Source organism: Mercurialis annua, linkage group LG5 (genome assembly GCF_937616625.2).
Source record: "Mercurialis annua linkage group LG5, ddMerAnnu1.2, whole genome shotgun sequence".
NCBI lineage: Eukaryota > Viridiplantae > Streptophyta > Magnoliopsida > Malpighiales > Euphorbiaceae > Mercurialis > Mercurialis annua.
Window position 1 is genome coordinate 50,707,336 of NC_065574.1, and position 14,564 is coordinate 50,721,899.

General features: G+C 33.5%; 3 protein-coding genes across 3 annotated transcripts; 1 reads left to right on the top strand and 2 right to left on the bottom strand.

Moving 5' to 3' along the window:
- Positions 1 to 1,328: 1,328 nt before the first annotated feature.
- On the bottom strand, positions 1,329 to 4,543 carry LOC126683114 (uncharacterized). The gene is made up of 7 exons (XM_050378946.2): positions 3,885 to 4,543; positions 3,321 to 3,407; positions 3,160 to 3,204; positions 2,956 to 3,051; positions 2,718 to 2,819; positions 1,696 to 1,850; positions 1,329 to 1,596 (listed from the first exon to the last, which is right to left on the bottom strand). The coding sequence occupies exons 1-7, from the start codon at positions 4,449 to 4,451 to the stop codon at positions 1,515 to 1,517; spliced, it is 1,134 nt and encodes a 377-aa protein (XP_050234903.1). The 5' UTR covers positions 4,452 to 4,543; the 3' UTR covers positions 1,329 to 1,514.
- Positions 4,544 to 6,607: 2,064 nt separating this feature from the next.
- LOC126683228 (sec14 cytosolic factor-like) lies at positions 6,608 to 9,246 on the bottom strand. The gene is made up of 6 exons (XM_050379077.2): positions 9,052 to 9,246; positions 8,466 to 8,721; positions 7,875 to 7,911; positions 7,596 to 7,713; positions 7,053 to 7,163; positions 6,608 to 6,850 (listed from the first exon to the last, which is right to left on the bottom strand). The coding sequence occupies exons 1-6, from the start codon at positions 9,121 to 9,123 to the stop codon at positions 6,713 to 6,715; spliced, it is 732 nt and encodes a 243-aa protein (XP_050235034.1). The 5' UTR covers positions 9,124 to 9,246; the 3' UTR covers positions 6,608 to 6,712.
- Positions 9,247 to 10,787: 1,541 nt separating this feature from the next.
- Positions 10,788 to 11,868, top strand: LOC126682024 (uncharacterized). The gene is made up of 2 exons (XM_050377580.1): positions 10,788 to 11,667; positions 11,753 to 11,868. Exons 1-2 carry the CDS (start codon positions 10,788 to 10,790, stop codon positions 11,866 to 11,868), a joined length of 996 nt encoding a protein of 331 aa, XP_050233537.1.
- The last annotated feature ends 2,696 nt before the right edge of the window (positions 11,869 to 14,564 follow it).

Here is a 14,564-nt window from a genome sequence, read left to right on the forward strand (position 1 = left end):
GGACAAAAACACCAACATATTTATTAATTTGACTCATTTTATTCCAGAAGGTGATTGAAAATAACTAGAGACTTACCGTGACTCTTCTATTACATTACGGAGAAGTCCATTTTCGTCATGATCGATCCACGTCCTACCCGGGCTTAGAAAGAAAGGACTCACCGAGCCGGGATCGCTAACTAATACTAATCGAATACTAATAGAATAGAAAATACTAATAGAATAGAAAAGAACTGTCTTTTCTGTATACTTTCCCCGGTTTCATTGCTACCGCATGCTTTACGCAATCGATCGGATCATATAGATATCCCTTCAACATAACATAGGTCATCGAAAAGATCTCGGAGACCCACCAAAGCACGAAAGTTAGGATCTTTCAGAAAATGGATTCCTATTCGAAGAGTGCATAACCGCATGGATAAGCTATATAAATTAAAACTAAGTGAGAGAAAACTATTTGACAATTTGGATCTGAAGGATTAAAACGGATCTAAATGCCTATTTCGAGGATGTTCTTATTCAAAACGCCTATCTTAGAAGTGTTTTAATCTAAAGTCATGAGTTTAATTTAGGGTTAGTTTCTAAAAAAATCACGAACTTTACACGAAATTTCATTTTAATCATGATCTTTAAAAGTTGTCATTTAAAGGCACAAACTTTCATTTTATTTCAAATCTATCACCAAAGTAAAATTCGGTGTATTTTATTTGACTAAAAATTCCTAATCCTAAATACTCTAGCCGAAAGATAATAAGATTTGATGTTGATTAATAATTTGGATCTTTCATTAATGATTTAGTGAAAAATTTAGTCAATAAAAATACACTGAAATGATGAATTTGAAACAATATGAAAGTTCGTGCCTTTAAAAGGCAACTTCTAAAGGTCATGATTAAAATGAAACTTCGTGTAAAATTCGTGATTTTTTTAGGAATTAACCCTTTAATCTATTGATCTTTTTGTTCCAAGTTCACAATTCAAGAGGCAAAATGAACTTTGTTAAATGACAAACACAACCAAAAATAATTATTTATCAATAAACTCAAGGTTTTTTTTATTTATATATTTAACAATCAAATGGAAAAATAGTAACTATTTTCTTATTTATTCTTTTAATAAATTGATTTTCATTGAAATTAATGAAATCTATTAAACAAAAAAAAATTGTTAAGCTTTTGATGAAACCATTTTCACTGTTCTGCTCTCTTTAGGTTTTCACTCTGTTTAGCTCTCTTTTTATCTACTCTGTTGGTACCAGAATTAATGCTTTTGTCTTCCTGGTATACATGAAAAGAAAAGAAAAAAATACTAGAAAAATGGAAAATTAATGCAGCAAAAAAAGAGACTAATACTACATAGATTTTGAATTAGCTCAACCTCAAAAAAACAATGTATGTCTGCTTCTGAAAACTAGAAAAACAGATGACTCAAAAATTAATTGGTGTCGGCCGCCATTCTGATCAAGCATTCATCATACATATGAAAAAAATACTAGCCTAGAGCCGTAAGCCGGACTATAGCAGCAACTCAGCAATCTGAACGGCATTAAGTGCAGCCCCCTTGCGTATTTGATCCCCACAAACAAATATATCCAACCTGCTTGCAATTCCAGAGTTAATGAGATAAAAAGATTTCGTTTTTGGAAGGAAGTATGAGATCATTTAGTATAAAAACATGGACGGAAATTAGGTTTACCCGTGATTCCCTTCTTGTGACAGATCTTGGCGGATTCGACCAACGGCAACGTCGTCTTTGTTTGATACCTCCAATGGTGTAGGGAAGTGATTGGACGCCCGGTCATCGATAACCACCAATCCAGGGGCATTCTTCAGAATTTCCCTTGCTGTGTCCTGGATGAACAACAAATTCAAAAATTATGAGTCTGCTAAACATTTCAGACAGCATACACAAGAAACTGCATATTAATCATAATTGCTCTTTTCAAGGGATTACTGGGTCTACATTATCGCTGTATCTACTTGAGGGGGAAATGATAGGAGGTAATTGTTACAGCTAGAAAATTTTGTGCAAACGAAAAATGTATTAAGCTTTTCGCTTAAAAGATATGGTCAGAAAATATATCAGTTAAGTCCAAGTTATTGACATCAGTCAAATGCAGAAAACAGAATTTAAGACCTACGGAGAGGAAAACAAGATATGTTACACTGCATGATCTTAAGCCAACGTTTTTGTAGCAAAAAAAATGGAAGAAATCTCTTAATTTAACACAAAGCAGAAGAGAAAAACTGCAAATTCCATAGCTTCTGCATCAGGAATTTAAATTTTCCAGTCAAGTAGTTCGTGAACATACTGACTGGCGATAACTTTTTGCTAACTCAACAATATAGAGATTAAGGACATAAATAAAATTAAGATTAATGATAAGCTTCAATTACAATTGGCAATTAGCAGTTGCAAGTTAGCTCTGTTGATTATAAAAAGGCAGCATTTGCACAGTATTTTGCACACATCAAATTAAGAAAGATAAAAATAAATTAGCTAGAAACCTATGTAAGATATGTCTCAGAATAATTGCATTCAAACATTCATACCGAAAAAAACAATTTGTTTTAGAACACGAAAACTGAACAAACTTTTGGCACATCTAAGTTCTGAACATGTATCACTACAATGATAAGCAGCATTCCGATAGAGCAAAAGTAAAAAGAACCAAAAGTACATGGTATATATAATCTTCAAAAGTATCACTAAAATACCTCATCAAGGGGCTTCTCAAACTGAAGATTGACACTTTCGGCATGTGCACGCATGACAGGAACTCTTATACATGTGGCAGTGACCTTAACATCCATGTTATTCTGAAACGTGAACAAAAAAAGGAAAAGTTTTATAAAAGCGCAATAAATCAGAAACACAAATTTTCAGTAGAAACTTCCAAACCAACCACAATATATCTAATGATTAAATTAAAGAATTGGTAGGTTTAACACATACCCAAATTTTTCGTGTTTCTTTTACTAATTTCATTTCCTCTTCATTGTATCCGTTTGATTGAACAGGTGCATTGTGTGAAAATAAATTGAAAGCGTACTGCAAATGAAATGAATTAGGAGAACACTTTAGATACTTGGTAATAAGAAAATTAAAAAATTACTAAAAGTGCATAGGTTAGGGATAACTTATAACAAATAGACGAACCTGTTGACTAAAGATCTTACATGTGGGAGGCTTTCCTTCCAAGACCTGTAATAAGCGACAAAGGAGTAAATTTCCACTAATATTAACATGAAATCAATAGTTACAGATAAAGAGAAACCAATACAGATATAGTATAAAGAGAGTGGACAGGAAGAAGAAACCTCACGAGTCTGCAGCTCCAGCTCTTCCATTGCAGCAGCACCAGCACCACTGGCTGCTTGGTAGGTACTGACAACCATGCGTTTCACCTACAACACCTCATTAATCACTTGCCATTATACAACAAAAATTCATAATAACCCTTGTGAGACAGTTCTAGACCGGTTCAGAAACTTGATAAGTATTTTAGACAATGAAACTCTTTTCACAAAGCATACACACATCCCTCCCTGGAAAAACTATCATAAGGATTGCAGCTATTTTTAACCTTAAAGAATAAGTTAGTTGTAGTCAATTCAGTAGCTATTAATCATCAAACACTATGAAACTTCATTCGGAAAGTCTAAAACGCAAATTAAAAATTCAAATCTATTGATTCAATTCTCTTGTTTGAAAACCTCAACCTCACCAGAATTCAATTTTTCAACTAATTTTTCTCACATTCATTTTAAAATAAACAAACCATGCCTAAAGTGACATAATTCCGCAATAATTAGGCCCCAAGGCAATCTACCATAAAGGTCTAATCAATAAACAAAGCTCACCAAAATCAAATGTGATTATACCTTGGCATGTCTATGCAAAGGAGTAGCAGCCATCAAACAAATAATAGTCGAACAATTCGGGTTAGCAATCAAACCGCCTTTTCCCCCAAGTTTAATCCCACTCATAGCATCACCATTAACTTCAGGAATAACCAAAGGAACCCCATCAACCATTCTAAAAGCCGAGCTATTATCAACAACAACACACCCTTTTTCAACAGCAATCGGCCCAAACTCCTTACTAATCGACCCGCCCGCGCTAAAAAGCGCGATATCAACCCCATCAAAGCTCTCAGCAGTAAGCTCTTCAATGGTATAATTCTTGCCTTCAAAAGTCTGCTGCTTTCCAGCTGAGCGTTTGGATGCCAGCATTTTGATTGACCTGTAAGGGAAGTTGCGGTCTGTGAGCACGGAGAGAAATTCTTGGCCGACAGCGCCGGTGACGCCGACGATGGCGACGGAAGGGGCGGTTTCTTGGAGGGACATTTTGATTCTTGATGGGGAGAAATGGGCGGGTTTTGGTTTGGGTTTGAGAGAGAGATTTGTGAAGAGATGGGATTGGTGATGTGGGCGGGTTAGAGTTGCCATTGTTGTCTGTGTTTTCTTGAGGAAATGGAATTGGCGGCTGGTAGAGAAGATGATGATGGTGGGTGGGTTTTTGTTTAGTTCAGAGAGGTTTTAAGGTATCTACTTGCTAAGCAGTAAATTCAAAAAAAAAAAATAGTAGGCAAAAGGTAAAAACAAACTCTTGTAGTTATCATAAAAATACACACTAGCTCTTAAATTATTTTTGGAAACGAATAAGCCCTTTTTGTTATCAAGACAGAACAAATGAACCCTCTCGTCCACCATCATTAGTAACACAGGTAAACTGCTGACATGTCTCTTATAACTATAGGTAAAGGTTTTTTTTTTTTATCAAAGGTGGAAATCGACTCTTTAGAGTCTCATGTTAGTTGTTAGTTACCGAGGCGTGGTTCGAACTCACAACCTCTCGAAGCACTTAGAGACGCCTTAACCATTCAAGCTAGGCCCACATTGGCACTATAGGTAAAGGTTCAAAAATAATATTAATGCTTAAAATATTTATAAAAAACTTGAGGGGTTAAGTGTTTAAAAAGTAAATTAAAAGGGTTTAAATGCTCTTTTAAAAAATCAGTTGTTTTTTTGCATAATTTGAATTTATAAGATTTTTTTATGCTTTTTGTCTAGAATTTAATATTCTGTTTTTTTTATTATCATGGAACTCCAATTAAATTAAAATAATTCACCAAATATTGCAAATTTGCAAAAATATTCTTTTAAAAACCGAACTGGTAGTAGAATGTAAACCACTAAATCAAAGAATAGTACTATTTGATTCTTAAAAATGAGAAATGTGGTACGGCTCTTTAAAAATGAAAAAAAATAATACATAACCGGTGAACCATAAATGTAAAAACTAGTTGATTTCATAAATTTAATTATAATTGGTTTTTTTTTTTTTGAGAATATTATAATTGGTTTCTTAAAAACTATAGAATTTCAAATATAAGGTCTAATTATATTATTTTTTTATTCTAAGATAATCTTATATATAATTGTATAAAATTATAAATATTTTTATTTTTATTCAAGCAATTCAATCAAAAATTAAACCCTACGGAATCCCGACAATCACATCGGTTTAGCCACCGGTTCCATTTGGAAAACACCGGTATGCATTTGTGGGTTATTATTATTTTTTCAAAAATTAAAGGGTTTAGAGGTGAGTGGCTAGCTCATACCAAACCAGCTGATGTTCATTCTCATTCAGAAAATTCGGATATCAATCGGTTTAAACAATATTCAACAGTTTCAACTAATAAGATCTTACTCTTATTAAAGGGATATAAATATAATTCAGTTCTAACCAGTCGAAATCACAATTAATAATATAGTTTAAAATATAATATAAATAGCGGAACACGCGTTCAATTTTTATTAGCCGAATGTAGAATAAATATCAATACTCAAACATCGATTCGGGTGGTGTATATATAAACCCTTCCCTAACTAGTCATTAACATATATGTACTTTTTTTTTTTTTTCCCAAGGTAGAGTTAATTATGAAGATTCAACTTACAAGGGATGAAAGTCATATAACAAGGACTTATATATGATCTTTCAAAAAAATTAAACTACAAAATAATAGACAACAATAAGATACAAGCAAAAGAAATCGAAAAACAAAGAAAATTCTAGACATAAATCCCCAAAACTTAACACAACGAAATCGTTGGAAGGGTGTTTCGAAATTTTCTTGCACCGATTTGTCAATCAAACCGCTTGAACCGTTGAAGCCTACTATTTCCGATCGTCGATCTTCATCTTCATTATAACTCTATAGAGATAGATCCATATCCTTTTCATTTCTTAGATCTACAATACTTTGGAGTTAAACTCAAAACAAACACTTAAATTTCTTGTGGATCTAAGAAATATAAACAAAGGAGGGAAAAGATTTAAACTTTATTGCTAACAAGCAAGAAACAAAACCCAAATCAAGCAAAAACTAGACTTTTATTTTTAGATTTATTGAACTAAACAAGTAGATCTAGAAAAACTAGTAGTATGGGCGGGGAGAAGATGATCTTTCCGGCTAGCCGGAAAATCATCCTCTCCCACCCTCAAAAAGATGAAGAGAAATGAAGTTTTTTAAGAGAGAAGTGAGAGCACCAAAATTTTAGAGAGAGAGATTAGTTTAGTGATAATGTACTTCAACATATATGTACTTGATTTAAGCTAATACTCAACAACAAACAACTAATAATTTAAAATATTTGCATCTCTATTAGCAGCCAGACACCTTGTTCACCTTATGTTCAGATTAACCATCCAATTGAGGCATTATAGCATCTTGAGCAGCAACAAGCTTTGCTTGACCACCATACTCTTCTGGCAACACTTCTTCGCCAATTTCCTTTATAAAATTTGTTCTTTCTTCTTCGTTGCTCACTATAACGACCTGCATTCCTCGCCACAAACGCAACTTCCGGTTTCAAAGACAAATAAAGACAGTTTAAAGCAGAACATTTCCGAAACTAGGTACTAAACGCGACCAAGTCCGGTGATATGATTAAAGGTTGAGAAGAGTTGAGCATAACTCTTTCCTCTTACACGGTTCGATTGCATATTTACAAACTGGATTTCGAAACAATACTAAATACCTTTTCAAGTGTCGCCTTCTCAAGGAAGCGAGAAATCATCCTCCAAATAGCTACAAAGAATCGCGGCATATGTAACATATAGACCTTTGCTAAACGCTCAGGATAGTAAGCCTGCATCAACGAAATTTCATGGATATGTCAATATTTATTCAAAATCATCGAAAGACCCGAGAAACTAGCAATCTATTCATTTCTATATGTAGCTGTTCATGGAGCGGATGTCTTTCTAACACGGGCTCTTTTTTTCACTTTGTCGGCAACGTTGTTAAAAAGGATATAGTTACGAGAAAAACACTGAAGTAGACGAATAAGTTAGTCCCATGAACTTTATCCACTTATCTTAAGTGATTTCTGAATAAACCACAATTATTTACCTTTCGTTTTAGGGCCTAATAAGAAATGAAAAGACTACGAAAAATAGCATTTCGCAAGATTGACAAGTCGAATATTATAAGTAAATTTGACTAGTACTAATTTAAATAATTTTTCTATCCCCTTTTCACAGAGCACCCATTGTTTATGTTTAACTACAAAGAGAATTACCTGCAAAAATTGGAACGCAATGATTAAGCCACGAGGATCAACGTTCCTATATGTCACTTGCTGCAGATCGAAAATGGCAATCAACTTCTCATTTCCTATTTCTCTTCCTTTGAATCCACTGTATGTGTAAGGTATGAACATTTACAGAAAGTGTTAATAAAGAAACTCACAATTGCTTTAGCTGCTGAAGCTGCCGCATACTTCATACAAGTAATGCCTTCGGACTATCATAATTCTACATCACTTAAAAGTTCCAAATCACATTAATTCAAAATGTACCTTGCAATTGTTTTGTCTAGCAAATGAACCACGAACTCTGCAACAACATGTGAAACAAAATGATAGTATGAACTACTTGCATGGTTTTCCTTGAACAAATTCAAAATATTGTCTTCTGACCCTTTAGTGATAAGTCTAGGCTTACTGATTACTAAAACATATAGAATATGAAGCCAAAATCTGAGTATCAATGTTCTCACTGGGGTCTCATTCCAATTCATCAACCCTCATAACCCCAAATCTGTCTACATTTTCCGAGACAAGAAAGCAAAAAGCATACGTTCTTAATGTAATATTGAGAGGGTGTCGCCAAATATTTGCAAGAATGGCTTCAAAGGATCTCCAAATAAGAACACAATATAATTATCAGGTTCAACAATGTGATCATCACGTCTCAATGCTGAGCGTGCAACTAATAGTCTAATTACGTTTTAGAATTGCATAATCAAATGAATCTCTCAACTCAAACAAAACAAACAGACTATCAAACTGATTCTAGAGGCAAACAAGCGCAAAGAACATCTACAAATTAACACAAATAAGCATGAAATCGTATCAAAAACAGCGCGATTTTAGAGTTAAGCGCATTACTCTTGAATTGGAGTTGATCCTTAGATGGACAATGCTTGTTTGCTTTGACAAGCACTACTGGATATCCATCTTTTGTTAAACCCTGCAGATATGCCTTCCTTGCTTCTAATTCATCTTCCACTTCAGACTCCGGAATAGACCCGTCCGGAACAAATGCAGCCCTCCATTTCTGCCACTGCACAAACATCTTTGCTGCCTTTTCTGGGTCCATTGACCTTGCAATCAAGAATCTCATTATAGTTGTATCACCATAATTCTGCAAATTCAAAATTTCAAACTCATAAATAATCAGTACTCCCTCCGTTCCAAATTGATACGCAATATTTTGCGTTTCTTGTACCAAACTTTAGGAATTTATTAATGATTTTTTCTAGCTTCTGGAAGGAATAGAAGCCACGATCCTGGCACAATGTGATGCAGCGTTTATACCATTTAAGCTATAACTCGCCAGTACTTTAGTTAGATAAACTAAATTTCTTAGTATTAGTTTTTGTCCAAATTAATACTAAAGTAAGCTCAGCCACAGATCCATGCATACATACATAAAAAAAAACTTTTAAACTGGGACATTATGTAAAAGGGCTACCTGAGTTGAAGAACCAAGCTTTTCAGCTGATCTTCTCATCTGAGTAACTGCAATTTCTTGGGTTTTCTCCATTTCAGATTGGAAGCTTAATTTAGAGAGAGAAGAGCATTAATGAGAGAGTTGACGTTGGCAAAAAGTAAAGAAGTGGTAGAGGAAATGGTTGGATAATAAAGGTGGACAACAACACAAATTTAATTAGTTACGTGCATAGTATTATTATGGTTCTTCGGTCTACAAAAACTAAGGGAAAAAGAACAAAAACATCTTAAGAAGGATCTTATTTTTTATTCTTTTATTCTTTTATTTTTATCTTTAGATTATTTTTTTAGAATTTATAGGGGACTATTATTTACCGCCCCTAAATAATTAGAGCCCTTTTTTTTTACTTAAGTAGCCTTTTATCTTTGGGCTTTTTACACAAACAACCTACTTTGCCCATTTCTTATCTTTTATACGGGTCCAAGTTTGCCTTTTCTAAACTACCATGTGCGCCTTATTTTATTACTTTCATACGGATTCTATATATTAAACCCTAATAGCATAAAAATCATAACTTCATTTATTTTCTCTCTCCTCATCATTAAATTCTCTCTTCCTCTCAGCTCATCCTCTCTCTCTTCCTCTCAGCTCATCTTTCTCTCTCTTCCTCTCAGCTCATTGTTTCCCCTCAGCTCAGATTTAAACAAATTAATCTGTCAACATACATTGTTATTCTACCTCAGTTTCTGATCGCGAACTGATTTTGATAAACTTCATCAGCTATCTCCATCAATTCGACATCTTCATCTTCAAATTACGAAAAAGCAACACCTAGATCTTAATTTCAAGCGAAACAGTTAAGATAATTTAAATTCAGATTTAATTTCTTGCTGTTGACTTTAATTTTCTTAAATTTACAGTTTAATTAGATTAATCAACAGAATATCATTAATAAGTAAAGAATTAAATATAAAAATAAAATATATTGCAGTTTTCATGTTGATTTTGTTTTCATGTTAATTTTGTTTTCATGTTGATTTTATTTTCATGTTGATTTTGTCTCAGGGATGGATAGTATTGCAGTTTTTGTTCAGTACAATGGTTTTTGGAATGATAAGCTGAAATACACAGATTTTGCTGTTAAAGGACTTCTAATTCCAACAGATTGTAGCATGCAACATCTTGAAGAATTACTAGCCAAACAGCTACAAATAGATTTAGAAGACACAAATATGCAAATCAAGTATCAGGTATTTTAATACTTATAAATTTACAAATACTTGTTAAAATTTATATTGACAGAATATAATTAGTATAAAATTGATATATTTTGGATGACATGTTGTTGACTTTATGTTGATAAGTTGTTGATATCTTGTTGTTTTAATAGTACAACGATTATAATAATTTTTTTATGTTGACATCTTGTTGATGTGATGTTGATATGTTGTTGATTTTTGCATAAACAGTTCTTTTTTTAAACTCTTATCTAGGTCAAAGAAGACTATCCACCAATAATAATACAAGATGATGATGCTTTAAATTTCTACTTTAAGATGAAAGGAAAATCAACAGATCCAACACACTTTCCACTCTGCATTGAAATTGAACAAAAAATAAGAGATCTATCATTGTATGTATCATCGTCAAGATCAACACACCAGAATGTCAACAGAAATTCAACAGTCTGTGAACTCCAAGAGAATTCAACAAATGTTGATAATTCTAATTCAGTTTCAAATATATTTCAGTATGCAATGGACATGGGAAATCTGTTAGATGAGGATCAAGAAGTGCAGAGTCCTTACATAGAAAGTACGATCATTAATGAAATAAAGGCGACAGAAATTGAAGAAGGTCAAAAATACAAAGACAAGAACACACTAAAGACTATACTAAGCATTTACGCGATCAACAATCATTTTCAGTTCAGATCTTACAAGTCGTGCAAAATTGAGTACATAGCAATATGCAATGAGCCTGGCTGTGAATGGAAATTGAGAGCGTCGAGAAATAAAAAATCAAGTGTATTCATTGTGCGAAAATTTAACAATGTACACACTTGCAAAGTTGGGGAAAGGATGGCCGATAAAAGGCAGGCAACATATGATTTGGTTGGAAACTTCATAAAGGATAAGTACTCAAACTTCAAGACTGTTTACACGCCTGCCGATATTATTAGAGATATGAAGAAGGAATATGGAGTCGAACTAAGCTACCAAACAGCATGGAGATCAAAAGAGAGGGGATTAGAGCTCACGAGAGGACATCCAGCTGATTCATACAAATTGCTGCCTTCTTATCTACACGCGCTGAAAACAACAAATCCCGGGACTGTTGCTGAATTGGAAACAAGAGAAGACAGATTTCTTTACGTTTTCATATCCTTGAATGCATCAATTAAAGGATGGGGTTTTTGCAAGCCGATAATTGTAGTCGATGGTACGTTCCTCAAAGCAGCTTATGGAGGAACTCTTCTAACGGCAGCTACTCAAGATGCAGCAAATAAGATTTTTCCTCTTGCATTTTGTGTGGTAGATTCTGAAAACGATGCTTCGTGGGAGTGGTTTTTTAACAAACTTAGAGAAACATTCGGCGTGAGGGAAGGAATGTGCATTATCTCGGATCGACATGACAGTATTAAAAAAGCAATTGAAAACGTATTCCCGGAAGCACATCATGGGATTTGTACATACCATCTTTTCAACAATGTCAAAGCAAGATATAGAAGAGCGAAAGGTGAAATCAGAGAACAATTTTTTGGGGCAGCCAAAGCTTACACGATTGAGCAATTTGAAAAACACATGGCGGAACTTGACAAATTTGACCCCAAAATAAGGGAGTACCTCACTGAAGTGGGTTTTAAAAAATGGACGACAGTCCATTCCACCAGCAATAGGTATTCAACAATGACTTCAAACATTGCAGAATCTTTAAATGCAACAAACATAGCTGCAAGAGAACTGCCCATAACGACGATGCTCGAATTTCTACGTTCGCTTGTGCAAAAGTGGACTCATGCAAATAGAAACTGTGCAAGATCATTAAAAACAGATATGACAAAAGTGGCTGAGGATATATTGAATGAAAGCTATATTCGATCTCTGAATCTGACGGTAAACCCATTTTCAAAACTATCGTGTTGTTGACATGTTGTTGATTTCGTGTTGCTTTCCTGTTGATGTGGATGACCAAAATTGGTTTTCTAATTCAATTCTTTTTTCGTGTTGTTGACATGTTGTTGATATCCTGTTGCTTTCCTGTTGATGTGGATGACCAAAAATTGGTTTTCTAACTCAATTCTTTTTTCTCAGGTAAGCCCTGCAAATGACAATATATATACTGTCACTAAAACAAAAACTCCCTTCTCGGTCAATTTGGACACACAGACATGCTGCTGCCGAAGATTTCAAACAGACAAAATACCATGTGCGCACGCAGTTGCTGTAATAAGGAAATACAACAAAGATCCTTTGTTCTATTGTTCAAAGTACTACATGAAGGAGACATATGTCAACACGTACATTCACACTGTGTATCCAATGACGAATAAGTCAACATGGAATACACCTCAAGAAGTAAAAGATATAATCGTGCTGCCTCCAGAATCAAGAACAAAATCGGGGAGACCGAAGAAGAAACGCATAGTGGCAGGACATGAAAAAAGGTCAAAGAATACATGCACGGTTTGCAAGAAAAAGGGTCACAATAAAAAAACATGCAAACGATCACTATAATTACAGGCAGATTTATTTCTTTCAAATTAAATTGTTGTGTTTGAATTTCATATTATTTTTTTAATTACGTTTGACTGAAATTTTCAATTTTATGTTGATATCATGTTGATATATTGTTGATATGGTGTTGATTGAAAATTGATTTTTAAACTTTTTAAGAAAACGTAAAATTAGTGTTAAAATGCTGTGTTGATATCATGATGACATTCTGTTGATTTGACTTCTATAAACTAATATTTCATTTTACGAATTTTATGGATAAGTGAGCATTCATTGTTGATATCATGTTGCCAACATGTTGATATGGTGTTGATGAAAAGTTGATATTGAAGCTTTTTTAGAAAAAAAATTAGTGTTAAAATGCTGTGTTGATAGCCTGATGACATTCTGTTGATATGACTTTTATAAACTAATATTTACTTTAACGTTGATGTCATGTTGCCAAAATGTTGACTTCATGTTGATATCATGTTGATATGATTGTGTTACTTATTCTAAAAAACACTAAAATTACAACAAAATTAAAGTAACTTAATCAAATAAAATAAATTATCAGTAAACTGTTCAAACAATATGAAAAAACAACAAGAATAATTCACATACCAAACATATTTAAAAACAAACAAAATAACTGAAAATAAACCAAAAGACAATCATTCCCAAAATATTAACACCTAATAAGAGACATTATTCCTCCTCAGTTCTCTTCGAAGCTGGACGGTTCCTTCAACGTCACTTTTATAATCAGTTTCTAGCTTCCACTTCGCATAAGAAATCAAGCCTTGACAAAGTCGATTCCGGTACCTTTCCATATCATCTACCGAAAATGACGAAGTAATCGGCTTGCCATGAATTAGATACTCCGCGAACAAACAAGTAAAAGCACCACAATCACTGCAATATTTAAAAAGCAAACTTAACAAAACAGAAAAAGGTATTAAAAACAAATGAAAATATAAAGGAAAACATAATAGAAACAGTTACCTCTTAACTTGAACTGGCACTTCAGCAACATTTTCATAAGAGAAAGGAGAATATCTGCTGTCGAAACTAGAAGATAAAGCAAATGATACAGAATCATTCCTAGACGAATAGAAGTTCATTTGTTTCAAAAAAGCAGGAAGATATTGCGTAAAAGCTCCTATCATTTTTTCAATATTTTCTTCAATCTTTTCAGTCTTGTAGGAATTGTATACATACACCTTGCATTCTTCAAAATTAACCCGCACGAGAAACCAATGATTCGGGTCTAAGATGATTACGGGACAAAGAAGCTCATTCACCTCCAACCAACTCTTATTATATCGACAGCCTCCTCCCTTATAGTATTCAAGAATGGAGTTTCCAGACGTAACTTTGAATTCAGCACAACCAGACGCAACGTACGAAAAATATTCTGCTACTAATATCTGACTGAAAATGGAATCTGTAGTACAAAACTTCATCTTGTTGTCAAACAGTAATTTAATCTTCTTCCTCAAGTAGTAAAAAATAACATCGATATGCTGTAACGTACAGAAATAAGTATAAGAAAATAGTAAACAATAACAAATGTCAACATAAAATTAAAACAATTAAAAAACACTTACAGAAGCCGATAGTTCTCCACCACAGAAATTCAAAGTGTGAAAAAAAATCTTCTTCGCGATTAAATCACCACCAATATCGAAAGGAGGAGTAATTACAGCATATTTTCCAGTTAGCGAACTACAAAACATACAAAAATAAACAGTCAACAAATGTTGATGCAAATCTATAAAATAAAAAACAACAATAATATAGTTCTATTACCAAGTT